Source organism: Furipterus horrens, unplaced genomic scaffold (genome assembly GCF_987537825.1).
Source record: "Furipterus horrens unplaced genomic scaffold, mFurHor1.1.pri manual_scaffold_15, whole genome shotgun sequence".
Taxonomy (NCBI): domain Eukaryota; kingdom Metazoa; phylum Chordata; class Mammalia; order Chiroptera; family Furipteridae; genus Furipterus; species Furipterus horrens.
Window position 1 is genome coordinate 17,836,906 of NW_028327185.1, and position 12,988 is coordinate 17,849,893.

Sequence of the window (12,988 nt, forward strand, 5' to 3'; positions counted from 1 at the left end):
TGTACACACCTACACCACACATGTACACTTACATCTGTCTTGGGACAGAACAGAGCCAAAAACAAGGTGAACAGACTTGCCTATGCAGAAATGAAAAATGTGTTTACGTTAGAAATACTAAGCATAATTAAAGAAGGAAAACAAATACAGAAAAATAGTTGCTATAGGCATAAGATTTGCTTCCAAGTAGGTAAGACAAAGACTTCAAAAGGAAAACCTAAAGAACATGGTGAAAGGAATGTCAGCCCCCCTCCCTCGCAGTGACCTGTCGCCAAGGTACACACAGCCTTTCGTTACCTCATCAAAAGCCTTAAACATGCTCAGACTCTTTGACCCAGACACTCCCTTTGTGGATTTATCTTGGGGAAATGATTGAAGAGGCACGCAAAGATTCACGTATGCAGATATTCACTGCATCACTATTCACGTGAAAAATTAATCACTAATAGGGGGCGAGACAAAGAAGTTATGACAATTGGAGTGGAATCCTAGGTGGTTTTCAAACATCGTGCTTTTGTCAGATACTGAAAGGAAAACTCTCCCTTCATTTAAAGAAAAGGCTGAGTGGAGGATGAGGGCAGGGATTTCAGCGGGAGGAGCAGCCGGCCCGCCTCAGCCCCTGAGCCCCTCCCCCGCCCCTCCTGCAGGGCTCCCCCAGCCTGCATCACGGGCGCCCACACCCCGCCGGGCCCCGGAGGTGCGGGCAGTGTGTGGTGATGCCGTGGGCACACTGTAGGTCTTCAGACTTTCTGATTCATAACAGTCCTTTTAGGAATGGAAACTATAACTGAATTACACACAAACACGAAGCTGCAGCATATTTAAAAATCAGCTTTTCTTTCCCCCTTAATATTCTCCTGATTCATTCCCTTGATTTAAGGGTCCCAACCTTTGACATTGGGTTTTAATGTTTGCCCTCTGACTGTGTGCTGCTTTCCAGCCCCCCCAGGTGCAATCTTCTGTTACCCCCGTCACCCAGCTCAGAGACGTGCAATGTGCTGCTTCAGGACATACTTTCTTTTCAGAGGCTAGTACTTAAAACAATTCCGTGGGTAGCAGCTCCTGCACCCTGCTCCCAAACATGCCCCTAAATATGTCCTAACCCCTCTCTGAGGCCCCTGCCCCTAGACTAAGAGCCCAATTCAGACTCTTGTCTTCAGCTTGCAAGGCCACTTCCAAACTTCCCTCTAAGTGCCCTTGACAGGGTTCGAGAGCACCGGCTTCCACGTCCTCTCACTCTGCATATGACAAAGACGCCCCTGTGCTTGTGTCCCTTAATTGTAATGTCACTTCTGGGGGGGGGTGAGGGATGGGAATAAATGACAACGGACATTAAACACCCGCCCACATGCATACACATCACACACATGCATGCACACACCACACACTACATACACCACACACATGTGCGCGCACACCCCACATAATACACATCACACCACAGTGCACACACCAGATACACACCACACATGCACACACACAGACACAGCTGAGCTCCTTGGCAGCGCTCCTTCAGAAGTGACGAGGAACGGTGCCCTATTGTAAAGGAACATGGGGACTTTTCAAATATACTACACAGCTATAAATATTTTTGTAAAGTGCTCCTTTGTCATTTCAATGTCCTTTTCAGCTGCTGAATAATGTCTTAGCTGTAGTTACTTTAAATGGAGGCTCCTTGCTAAAGAAATGCCTTGTGAGCAATGGATTTTAAATCCCAAGGAAAATGAATGACAAGAGCAACTGGACACCCAAAAACCCAGAGCAAATACTTAACTTCCAAGGTAAAAACTGAAAAGATAAGAACAGCTGATTTTTTCCCTTCCACCAGTGTAGATTATTACAAAACCCTGGATGATAAAGTGATGATGTAGATGCTGTTCAAACAGAGCCAGTTATCAGTCCCCACGTGCACCCCGGGGGAGCTAGGGGAGGCTGCCCAGTCCCCTGCAAACCCCACCATCACCGTTTCTCCGGACAGCTGGTGAGTGGCATGAGCTGCAGCCTACAGCCTGGCTGCTGAGCATAACAGGGTGGGCGGGACCCCAGAGCTGCAGGCAGACTGGACCTCGAACTCATCCCCCTGCGTGTCTCACTCAAGCTCATCCAAATCCCCTTTGCCGCGCCTGTCACGCCCCCACCCCCACCCCGGGCCCTGCACACACAGCAGTGCCCCAACCTTGTTGCATGGGCGAGTAGGCATTGGTCAGGAAGCGGAAGTGCCCCTTGTTGTACCAGCAGATCAGAGACATGTTCCCCTTCATCTTGATGCGGTGCTGGCCCCGGGCCGGGGGCGTGGCCGGGTTGGTCAGCATGGACAGGGGCAGGCCCGTGCAGTCGCTCTTCCTGGAGCTGAGCAGGCCACAGCAGTAAATCCCTGGTGGGCACAGGGACACAAGACCACACAGACGTCATCAGACACCCCGGCAGCTTCCCCAGCCACGGGCATGCTCGGGGACAGGACGCATGGGAGAGGCGCCTTCTAGAAGTTCCTCTAGAAGAGGCTGCTGAAGTTTGGGGACTTTCCCCCAGACGTGATCTCTCTCTGGGATGCCCACAAGGACATTTAAGATTACATGTAAGACTATAGCATAAGCAGGGAAGCATCAGTAACAACAGGAGTTCTCACAGTTAGAGCGCTAAGCAGGTGCGCCTGTCATACCCTCCGATTCTAGAAACTTCTGCACTCCCATTATCATCCCACATTACAGAAGAACTGCCGCTCCGTGGCTGGAAGGGCAAAGATGAGTTCCAACACAACCACAGTTAAGTCACCCTAACACTGTCACCCAGATGTGACCGGCAAGGGCCCAGCCCTGTCCTGTCTGCTCAGCACCCAGAGGCGGCTGTTCAAGATGGGGCCCTGTCCCCTGGGAGAGAAGTTAAACCCCACCGAGGAAAGAGTCATCAAATGATGTGCACTAAGCCAGCGCCCGCCTTTGAGCCTAAAGCACAGAGTGAGTGGGAGGAGAAGCTTCCTGAGGAAGAAGAACCTGAGTGTCCCCTAAGCCCCGGAAGGTTCCATGGGGGCGGAACTGTGAGCAGAAACCATAGGAACATGAGGCCTCTAAGTGCTGCCCTGGGCTCCAGGCTCTTCTGGGTCCCCCTGCTCGGGGATCCGCTGGGCCAGGGGGCTACAGACAGCCATGAGGAAGTTCCCTCTTCCCCAAAGCCCAAGTCCTAACTCTGGACACCTGGAGGGGACACTGACTGAAGACCTGGGGACAGTCTTGTCCTTTTCTTCTCCTCTCAGCCCACTGGAGGCTGGCACAGTGTCGTTCACATCAGCAGCATGTCACAGACCCCCACCCCACGCGAGGACTTGGGGGGTTCCTTTCCTCCCTGGGCGGCCGCAGTGAGGGGATGAAGAACCCTTGGTGGTCGGGTGCCCTGCAGCTTGGTCCTCTACAGACAGAACTACCCAACTGCTCTGCTCCAAAGATTTAAAAAGAAGAACCTGTTTTCAAAACAGGGAGGAAGACTGGTTGAACCAGGACAAGGATGCTCTGAATCACCTGTCTGGACTCAGCGTACACAGGCTGCCTTTTCCTATTGCGGGGGGCGGAGAAGAAAACCCAAAGGGCAGCTGAGTGCTCCTGAATCTGTCCCTTTATGGAAATAGCAATTACTCTATAAACATTTTCACTGGCTATAAACTATGTGTGCCGAGGAAGGACCACTGGATGCTCAACTAGGGCTCCCCCTTCAGTGTGGATTTGGAATTAGAATCTCCCGGAGGACACCGCAGAGCAAGGTCAGCGTCCCGGGGGTGGGAGCAGCCGTCAGCATGGCCCCTGCCTATGGAGAACCACCATCTAGGCGCTGACGTCGCAGGTGAAGGGGCCGTAGCCTGCTTTAGGCTCTTCTAAAAAGTAGGCAATGAAATCCTTGCCTAGTCTTAGAAAACCTCAAATCCCATGTCTAATTGTTTTCTCACTAGAAGATTCTCCTCCAACCTTCCCCGAGTCCCCTGAGCAGGCGAGTGTCCCCTTCCTCCCAGGACCACAGGGGGTCCATAGCAGCCCCCTGCCCCGACCCGCATCCGCACCCGCACCTCGCCAGCTCAGCCCTGACACACACACACCCCAGCCCACAGGAGAGCACAGTCCGGGGCTGCTTCTCGCAGCCGCTGCTGAGGTCCCAGAGCTGTCAGCTCCCCGTGACTAGTGAGGCCTTCATTGTGAGGCCAGATGTCTGGTCCGTTGCTAAGCAATAGGTCTGCAATTCAGTGGCTCCCACAGCCACGTGGGGGCTTTCTGTGCTTCTCCTGAGCAGGCTGGACAGAACCCCCAGCAGCGCCAGGGGCTAAAACTCGCACAGAACACCTCCCACCGCCTTACAACAAGCCCGGGCAGGGCTTTGGGCTGACACGTCCCCCTGACTGGGAGCCGGTGGCTGAGTCCTTTGGGCACAGAGCCTCAGTGCCCACTGCCGGCTGGGGTGACCTAGTCCCTGGGCAAGGCCTCCTCGCTGTGGTCTGTGCTGGCCGCCACCTCCGGCACCCCCAGACCCCACCCCCACCCCGGGGCAGGGGCCAGGCTGGCACCTGCTCTCCACTTGCCACCGGACAAACCTTGCTTCTCGAATTCTTCAAACAGAGTCAGGCTGGTGATGCTGGGCCCCGTGAAGATGATGTAGTTCCTGCCGGCCGCGTTCCGGCACAGGCTCCGGGCCACCGTGCTGTGGAGCTGGGGCTTGTTCTTCAGCGTGTCCAGCCCGTCAGGGCCCCCGCCTTCCTTCAGGTGGACGTAAATCTTTCACGGAAACACACAGGGGTCAGCGAGCTCAGAGCATGGCAGGCCAGGCAGGCCCAGCGCTGGAATGAGGGGGAAGCCACCCGCTCTCTGGGCCACTGGTTCTACAGCCCCTCCCACCTCCATCACAGCCCCAGCTGCAGAGGCCCCAGGTCACCCCCAAGGACCCCCCTGCAGCAGGCAGCTCGCCCAGCTCAGCACAAGACTCTTCAACTTGGAAATGGCAGGTAGAGGAGGAGATTGATGCAAACCTGCCCCCCAGTTCTGAAGCAGCTCTGTCACCTGGGGGGACCAGCTTCTCCCCGCACCGTCCATTGGAATACAGTTTTTTAATTCACAAAGTATGCCCACAAGTATTGTTTCCTGTATTCTTCACCAGTAGCCACCATGCAGGGGAAGGAGGCAGCGGTCACCTCACATCAGAGAGACGGGATCGGGATTAAAAACTCACCTGAGCTCCTAGGACCGCACACAGGACATGCTGGACCCAGGAAGCAGTTTTTAACCCCTTTGTCCCGTGAACATCATCAAATGGGTACACGCAGAGACAGAAACCGAGTCAAGGAGTACGGCCTCCCTAGGACTCACTGAGCCATGCAGAGTTCATCACATGGGAGAATAGTTCTCCTGAAATGTTCTGGATGCCTTTGCCAGCGACTAGGTCTCACCTGTGCCTGCCCCAGAGCCTGGGGACCACACCTGACCCTTGGTGGGCAACAAGGCCAACGCTGACTGTCCTTTGAGGCACAGAGCGGCCGAGGGCAGAAATGTCCACAGAACCTGCCAGTGCTGCCGGTCTCTTCCCGTCACAGACGGGAGACTGGACAGACCCAAAGCTTCCCCGTTCCTACTGGGAAATCTGGAAGAAGACTAAGGTCAACAGCAGCAGTGATGCGAGTCCAGAGAGGGTCCCCCACTTCTGGCACTCAGTACTATCCAATAATGAGTTAATCTTTAAAATGAGTATCAAGTAAGATCTACATTTACATAGGTAACGTTAAGGAGTAGTAACCTCCAAAGTCCCAGCCAAGGGGCACAATTCGGAGAGAGCTGTTCACAGGGCTGTGAAAACGTGGCTTGGCCTGACAGGGCTGCTCGGCCTGGCGGCCCCTCATCCACTATCCCACTGGTCTGCCTTTGCTTTTTCTGAACGACTTCAGCTGGTCTAAGCTGTGGACTAGGTGACTGCATCTGTAACTCTATAGGAAAGATCATCGCCTACAATGGGATCTTATCCCAACTACCATGCCTGCTGAGGATACGCAAACAGCTGCATGCAGACCGGAAAGCCTGCCCTGGAGACCCCGCCCACAGTCTGAGAAAGGCCGCATCCCTGCACACCCACACACACGCAGACGCCACGCGGGGGGCGTTCATTCTATCAGCGCTCCCAAGAACGACGATGGCTCAAGCAAACACCCTGCACTTAACTGTGCAATTGCTGGCCGGCCTGCTGTTCAGCAAGTTCTCTCTCCTCCTGCACACACCTGGGAGAGCAGCATGATACTGCACGTCGTCCACCCCTGGGTACGCGGAATTCGCTGTAGATACTCTCACTGTCTGAGCCACGAGCTGGTTTGACCCGTGTCTTTAGGGCAGAAAATTGTATCTTCCACTTACCAAGCTTTTCACTTTTCCTAAAAACAGTTTTACAGGCGATGATTTATTAACTTTTAGATACTTAGATGTAGAAGTTTAGGGAAGAAAGGTTATCAATATGACATCCCCACTTTGTGCACGGATGTGATTATGAGCATTGCGTATTTTATACTGACATCATAACAGGCAGAATCTTAGGCAATGTGGACTACAGCAGTAATGTCTAGGGACGCAGGCCACGCATGACTGCTATCTTAGCCTTACTTCTAAAGTGCTCCATGGCCTTGAGAGTGAGCCTGGCTCCGTCTCCCTCAGCCCACCCCAATTCCTCAAAAGAACCCTGTACAGCCACGGTACTGATGGGCTCAGAGGTCCTTAAGATGTACCGGCTGATGCTTTCACTATGCTGGCACTGGGCCTCTGGTGTCCCTCTGTCTCTGGGGAAAACCTGTTCTTTCAGAACCGAACAGAATCAGGTCTCAGGCACATCTGAGGACAAGCAAGTCACTCCTTTGGGACTGTCATCCTTGGCTGGGACTTTCCGCTTGCTAGCTGTGCAAGGAGTGGGTGGAGGGGTAATTCCCAGCTGGGAGGGACAGCACCAGAGTGATGGTCTCACTGAAATGGCGTAGAACAAGCTCAGGGAGCTGTGTGAAGCTGTGGCCTGGGACATCAGGGGCCACATGAGAACTGTCGAATTTAAATGATGTTCACTGGCTGTGGGAAGAACTGAGTCTCCCACAAGGAGACAGTGGGGGTGGGGCACGGCTCTGTCATTGACCAGCCTGAGTGGTTTGGGGCAAGTTAGTTGATTGCTCTGAGCCTTGGTTTTCTCCTGTGTGAGGATAATAACACTACCTACCCAGCAAGGCCACTGACCCGAAGGGGAGGTTGTGTGTGGAGAAATGCTTTTTTATAGCAAAGCTCTAGACCAGCTCTGTAGCCCTTGGACACATGTGGCCAATTTAATGCAAATTAACTAACATTAAGTAAACTGGGAAATCCAATTCCTCAGTCACACGCGTCACATTTCAAGCCCTCAACTGTCGCCTGTGGCCAGCGGCCGCCGCAGTGGAGAGCGCAGGTGTGGCGCGGTCTCTCCAGCCCTGCTGACGGCACTGCTTTGCACCCTCCTGGGCCCAGGGCCTGGCTCTCCAGCACAGTCCCCACGCCACCACCTGGTGACAACTCTCACCACCAGTTTCTCTCATGCTGCCTCTTACCGTGGCCAGGCAGGGCTTGTGCGCGGAGACTGTCCTCTGCCCATTCTTCTCTGGCTGTTCCCTCAGCGCTAACAACCGTGCAAGGACTATGCTTTTGTTTCATTCTGAAGCTCGGTCCCAGGGAGGCTGTCTTTCAAAATGACAGGCTGGCCAAGGGACGGGGGTTACACCCACGTCAGGGTGGACACAGATTCTAGGCCCTTGGGGAGGGGGCCAGGGTTTAGTCTGATCCACTCACTGCCTGGCTCACTTATATGAGCATGTAGTAATACTTGACTGTTGTCTCTGAATCCCTACATGGTAAATTATGGGCAAATCACCCCATTCAGAAGACAGGAAGAGATCAGTTCTCAGCTCCTCCTGCAGGGACACTCGGGGAAGCCTGTGACAGATGTCTTGTACCCTAGCCGACTCCATCCTGTGACGCGACCACATCCCCCTGGACAGGATCGGAGCTGGCATCCCTCCCGGCCACTGCACAGCTCAGCATACAGATGGACACATGCCCTGCCCTGCTGATGTCTGACCCCGCAAGCAAAGTTCACCCTAGCTAATTAATTCCACTCTGATGCTTACTTTTCTAGCTAATCCAGTTACACATTAGGAGCAAAAGATTTCATTCACATCATGTATAAAAAAGATTCAAAGTCAAATAAGAAAAAAACTTTACTGCACATTCCTTGAGTTCTTTCAACATGAAAAGTGTGTCTCAAATAAGGGAGATGAATGAGAGCAGACGCAAGAACGTCAACCAAACAGCAGGCAAGCTTAGACAGAAACAGACACTGGGTCCTGTCCAAAGTGAGAAAAATCCTCTCCTTGGGAGAGAACCTAGCCTGCTGGTCAAGGCTCTGGGGTGGGAAAGGCTGGGTCAAACCTTCTACCCCTTTATGGCTGAGACTTTAGGCAAAGTCACTGATCACTCTGTGCCTCAGTTTCCTCACTGCGAAGTAGAAGCAGAACACTGCTACCTCCTAAGAGTGTTGTGAACATGAATAATGCATGTAAAGTGCTTCAGCCTGGGGAGCCTGGAGGGTAGCAGGTACCCCATCGATGTAACTTATCCTTTTCTGAACCCCAGAAACTGTCGAAGATTCACAGATGAGACTTAAGGGAAGAGAGGTGCTTCCAGATCAGCTGGTCCAGCAGCACAGGGGACAAGGACCTCATTCAAAGCACCCCCTGCAGATGTCCATCGGGGCTCTGCCTGGACACACTGAGAGTGTGTGAAGGAGTAGGAGGTACTTGGGAGTTTTCATTTGAGTTCTGGTCGCTGGAGCCCAACCCCGTCCAGAGTACGTCGATTCACTGAGCAAGGAACGATGGTTGCCATTTAGCATGGTTCTGCCCCTGTTCAACATGACAGCCACTTAACCCTCTGGCCCTGGTCAGTCCTTTTTTGGCAGGAACATCTCCATGTCCGTTACAGCTCCTGCATGGGGCACTCGCCAGGCACCTGCTCCTCTGACCCTGCCTTCTTGGTGCTCCTGTCTGCCAGCATCCCTCGCCGGGAACCATAGAAGCGGGAGGCCCCATTCTGCACATTCAGGCAGGAGAAATCTGCCCTTGTTGACTGTGCCAGTTATTTTGTTTTGTTTTGTTTTTTAATTACTGGACCCTTTTTCTTTTCTCCCAAAGAACCTCAGGGCTCCATGTAATCACAAGGCATCAACAGGACATGAACTGAACTTTTGGCCAATTTAGTCCCACTGGATTCTCAACCTCTCTGACACTGTGCAGACAGAACAATGGTCCCTACAGACAATGGTCTCCTTTTGACCCCACGGAAAGGCCACAGGGTTTCTAAGATGTGCAACCTCAGTACCTCCATCCAAGGAATTTCATCCTCTCAATTACCTGGCTTTCCCCGCAGACCGGAAGTTTCCTCTTCTGTGGGAGTCTCCCCTTCCGGTCCCCCTCAGCTCACAATGGGAGGCTGCGGAGGAGGGGACAGGTGGAACCCTGGCTAGTTCTCCTCAGACACCCTCTGCAAACAGGGCTGGAGGGCGTGCTGGGGTTGGGGACAGCTCCTGGCTGGCTCGCGACACACAACAGGAGCTCCTGAGTGCACCCTACACATCTAGTCTGGAAGGGGCAGCGGTCATGCCGAGAAAAGAGGCACCAGCTAGAGTCTCGGGCAGCACAAAGCGCACGTGCCCAAGAAGCAAGAGCATCTCGGGATCTCCAGAGCTTCCCTTTGTGAGCGATCCCCAGCCTGCTCACTCCACTGCTACTGAAACCCGGAGTCAAAGGGCCTAAAGATGCTCCATGAGATCGCTGAGTGCACACCCAGGTGTGGGCCTGTGGGGGGCAGTGGCACCTCCATGTGCCCTGATGACTTCCGGTGCAAATAGAAACACTCCACAGATCACCCGATTCTTCAGAAACAGGCATTCAGAGATGACTCACAGGATACTTTCCACATAGACATCCACGCTTGAAATAAGTTAATGCGCCCGATTGTGCCACGCATCTGAGCTGGTGGCTGTGTGTCTCTTCCCCCCTCACTGAGGGGCCCCGGGGAGCAGAGCTGGCGGAGCGGGGACCCAGCAGCCCTCTGGCTCCCACCTCTGCTCTGCTGCCTGCCAGCCTGGAGACATGGGTAAACGACTTACTCTGGGAGCTTCTGTCTCCCGCGTGTACAGGAGGGACAGCAAGCTGCTGCTCAGAGGTCGCATCGTGCTCAGTGGGCATGCCCCAGTGACTGGCCTGCACAAGTGACACTGGCTCCCGTCCTGTCCTTCCAAGCCCTGCAGTCACAGGTCACCCTCTTCGCCGGCAATCACACATCCTGTCCTGTGCACCTTGGGGTGGGGGGAACCTTCCTCAGCCCACAGGTGCCTCCCTTCAGCCCATAACACTGCACACACACCTCTAGTCCTGCGCCCACCGCACTGTGAGGATGAGTATGTTTAATTCCTCCAACTCCATTCACCTCCGGGTCTTCAATGCCAAGGACAATGCTAATTCCATGACAGCGTGGAAAAACAACCTGCACTTAGGTTTTTGTTTGTAGAGATCTTACCTTCCCATCTATTTTGTAAACTCCTCAATAACAGGAACCTGACTTAGATTGCCAATTCTTTAAGAAAAAAGAAAAAAGGAAGAAAGAGAAGAAAAAATAAACCCAAAACAGAAAGTCCTCCAGGCTCTAGGAAGGCTAAGCTGAAGAAGCCACCACCCCCACCCTCAAGTTCAGAATCCAGGGTACTCACTGGCCACAAGCCTGAGAAACAAACAGGCCACACAAGCCAGGTGGATGCCAGGAAATCCCTCTGCAGGATGGAGTTATATTGAGATCAATTGAGCGACCTATCTATGGGGAGACATTTATTTTAAGGAGCTGGCTCATATATTGTGGAGGCTTGGTAAATCCAAAAACCTGCAAGGCTGGCCAGCAGGCTGGACACCCAGGGAAGAGTTAGAGTTCAGGTTCAAAGGCCGGCTGCTGGCAGAAATCCCTCTTCTTCAGGGACCTCAGTCTTTTTCTACTAAGGCTTCCCCTGATGGATGAGGCCCACCCCCGCTGTGGAGGTGGAGGGTCTCTGCTTTACTCTAAGTCCACTGATATAAATGTAAACCTCATCTAAAAACACCTTCACAGGAACATCCAAAGTAGCGGTTGACCAAATACCTAGGTACCGTGGCCCAGCCAAATGGCCACCTGAAACAAATGATCACACCCTCTGAGGCCTGATGTGGGAGGCAAAGCCAGAAAGTCTGGGTTGGGGGGCAGCGAAGCAGAGCAGGCACGGAACAGGAAGGACACGGGCCACAGTGTCTTTGCGGCTTAGCACCTGGGCTTCTCCAGTGAAAAAGTCATTCAGAAGAAGAATGGATTCGGCAAATTGAAATGAAGAGGGTATTCATGTGTGCACAGCCCACACGTGACATTTACAAAGAGGAGAACAGTAGACGCTTACAATGGAGGGCCCTCATTGATGAATTTATGCTGTAGATCAGGACATGAAGATCCAGGGCAAGGTGGGGACTGGCTAAGTTCACACAGGAAGCAGCAAGGGCAGGGACTGTTGCTGTCCCTCAGGACCCACGTGGGAAGGGGTGGCGTGGGTCACAGGACAGAAGCAGCATCACCTCTGCAAGCCCAAGTCACCTCATCCGGGAAACCGTCCCTCCCAGGCTGACAGATTCAAGGAGAGACAGGTGTGACAGCTATTCCTCTGCCCTGTGTCTCGTGGCCCATGTCCGGGCCCCAGCTGCTCCCTTTCAAGCTGTCAAACCAGGATGAGGAACCTGAAAGCCGAGAGGAACACGATACTGAAAAGACAACTCTCCCCAGGCCACCTTGCTCCTTAGTGTCTCCTGGCTCCTCACAGCCACAGGTGTCCCTCCCTGCTCTGCTGCCTGCCATCAGCACCTTCAGCTGGAGCCAGGAACAAAGGCGAACTGCAGGCTGGGAGGCTCCTGCTCCCCCCCCCCCCCCCCGCCCCAGCCGTGGGACAGCCTGAGGCGGCAGGAGGGCCACCCCCTCTGCCAACACTGTGCACAGGTGTTTGATGGCTGCCCCTGCTCATGGCAGAGAGCCGGGCTGCTCCTGACTAGGGTCTGCCACCTTTGATCCTGGCCCCGCAGTGCAAGCCCTCACGCTGCTGCCAAACCTCCTAGAATAACAGAGTTTTAGAAAAAAAGGGGAACTTGGAAGTGCCAATCCAAAATTTTATTTTACAGACAGGATTTCATGGGTTTTGCAGACACCGGGAAGAACCGGTACTGAGAGGGAGATGCGGGGCCTGGCCGGGTAATGGCCATGACTTGGAAGCTGGCGCTGCACCGCCAAGTTCCGCCCCCTGCGAGCGGGCATGGTTTTCAGCTACTCGTCGGGTTTCCATACAAAGGAAACGGTGCCGGACGCACACAGAACCCACACTTGAACATGGACTCAAAAGATACACAGCACTGCCTGGCACAGCGCTGCGGGTGATGGGTGTCCAAGTGTTTATTCAAAGAACGACTGTTCCTCAGGAGGGGTCACTAGAAACTCCGAGTGAACTGGCTCCGGGACAGGTCCACTCTGGCAACTGCCTGATGCCCAGGCACAAGCTGCCTCAGGCCAAGTCCAGCCGGAGACCCCGGCCCCAGCCCAGACTGAGGCCACCAGGCCTGCAGGCGGCAGGTGGGACAGTGCCTCTGAGCAGAGACATCTGCCGAGAACACGCACACTTGGCTGGCAGTGGCTCTGGGCGAGCGTGGTGCGGAGCTGCTTGGCCGAGTCTTCCCAGGGATCCGTGCCCAGCTCTGGGGGAAGGGAGCGCCGAGCCCCTGTGCTTTGGCCCTGGGACTGTATCCAGGCCAGGGCACCAAGGCGGGGTCCGTGGTGACCGATGGGGGAAGGTGCCTGGGCAGCAGAACAGGAGACGCCAGCCCAGGCCAGGAGCCACCACCTAAGGCCACCTC

The 12,988-nt window shown here is 54.1% G+C and overlaps 1 protein-coding gene across 1 annotated transcript in view; it reads right to left on the reverse strand.

Moving 5' to 3' along the window:
• Nucleotides 1-12,988, reverse strand: part of PGBD5 (piggyBac transposable element derived 5) — a 64,929-nt gene that overhangs the window by 3,541 nt on the left and 48,400 nt on the right. Inside the window, exons 4-5 of the mRNA XM_090263262.1 lie at nt 4,571-4,751; nt 2,177-2,374 (exon numbers count right to left, since the gene is read on the reverse strand). Of these exons, the coding sequence (XP_090119388.1) occupies nt 2,177-2,374; nt 4,571-4,751 (379 nt within the window). The remainder of the gene's footprint in view (nt 1-2,176; nt 2,375-4,570; nt 4,752-12,988) is intronic.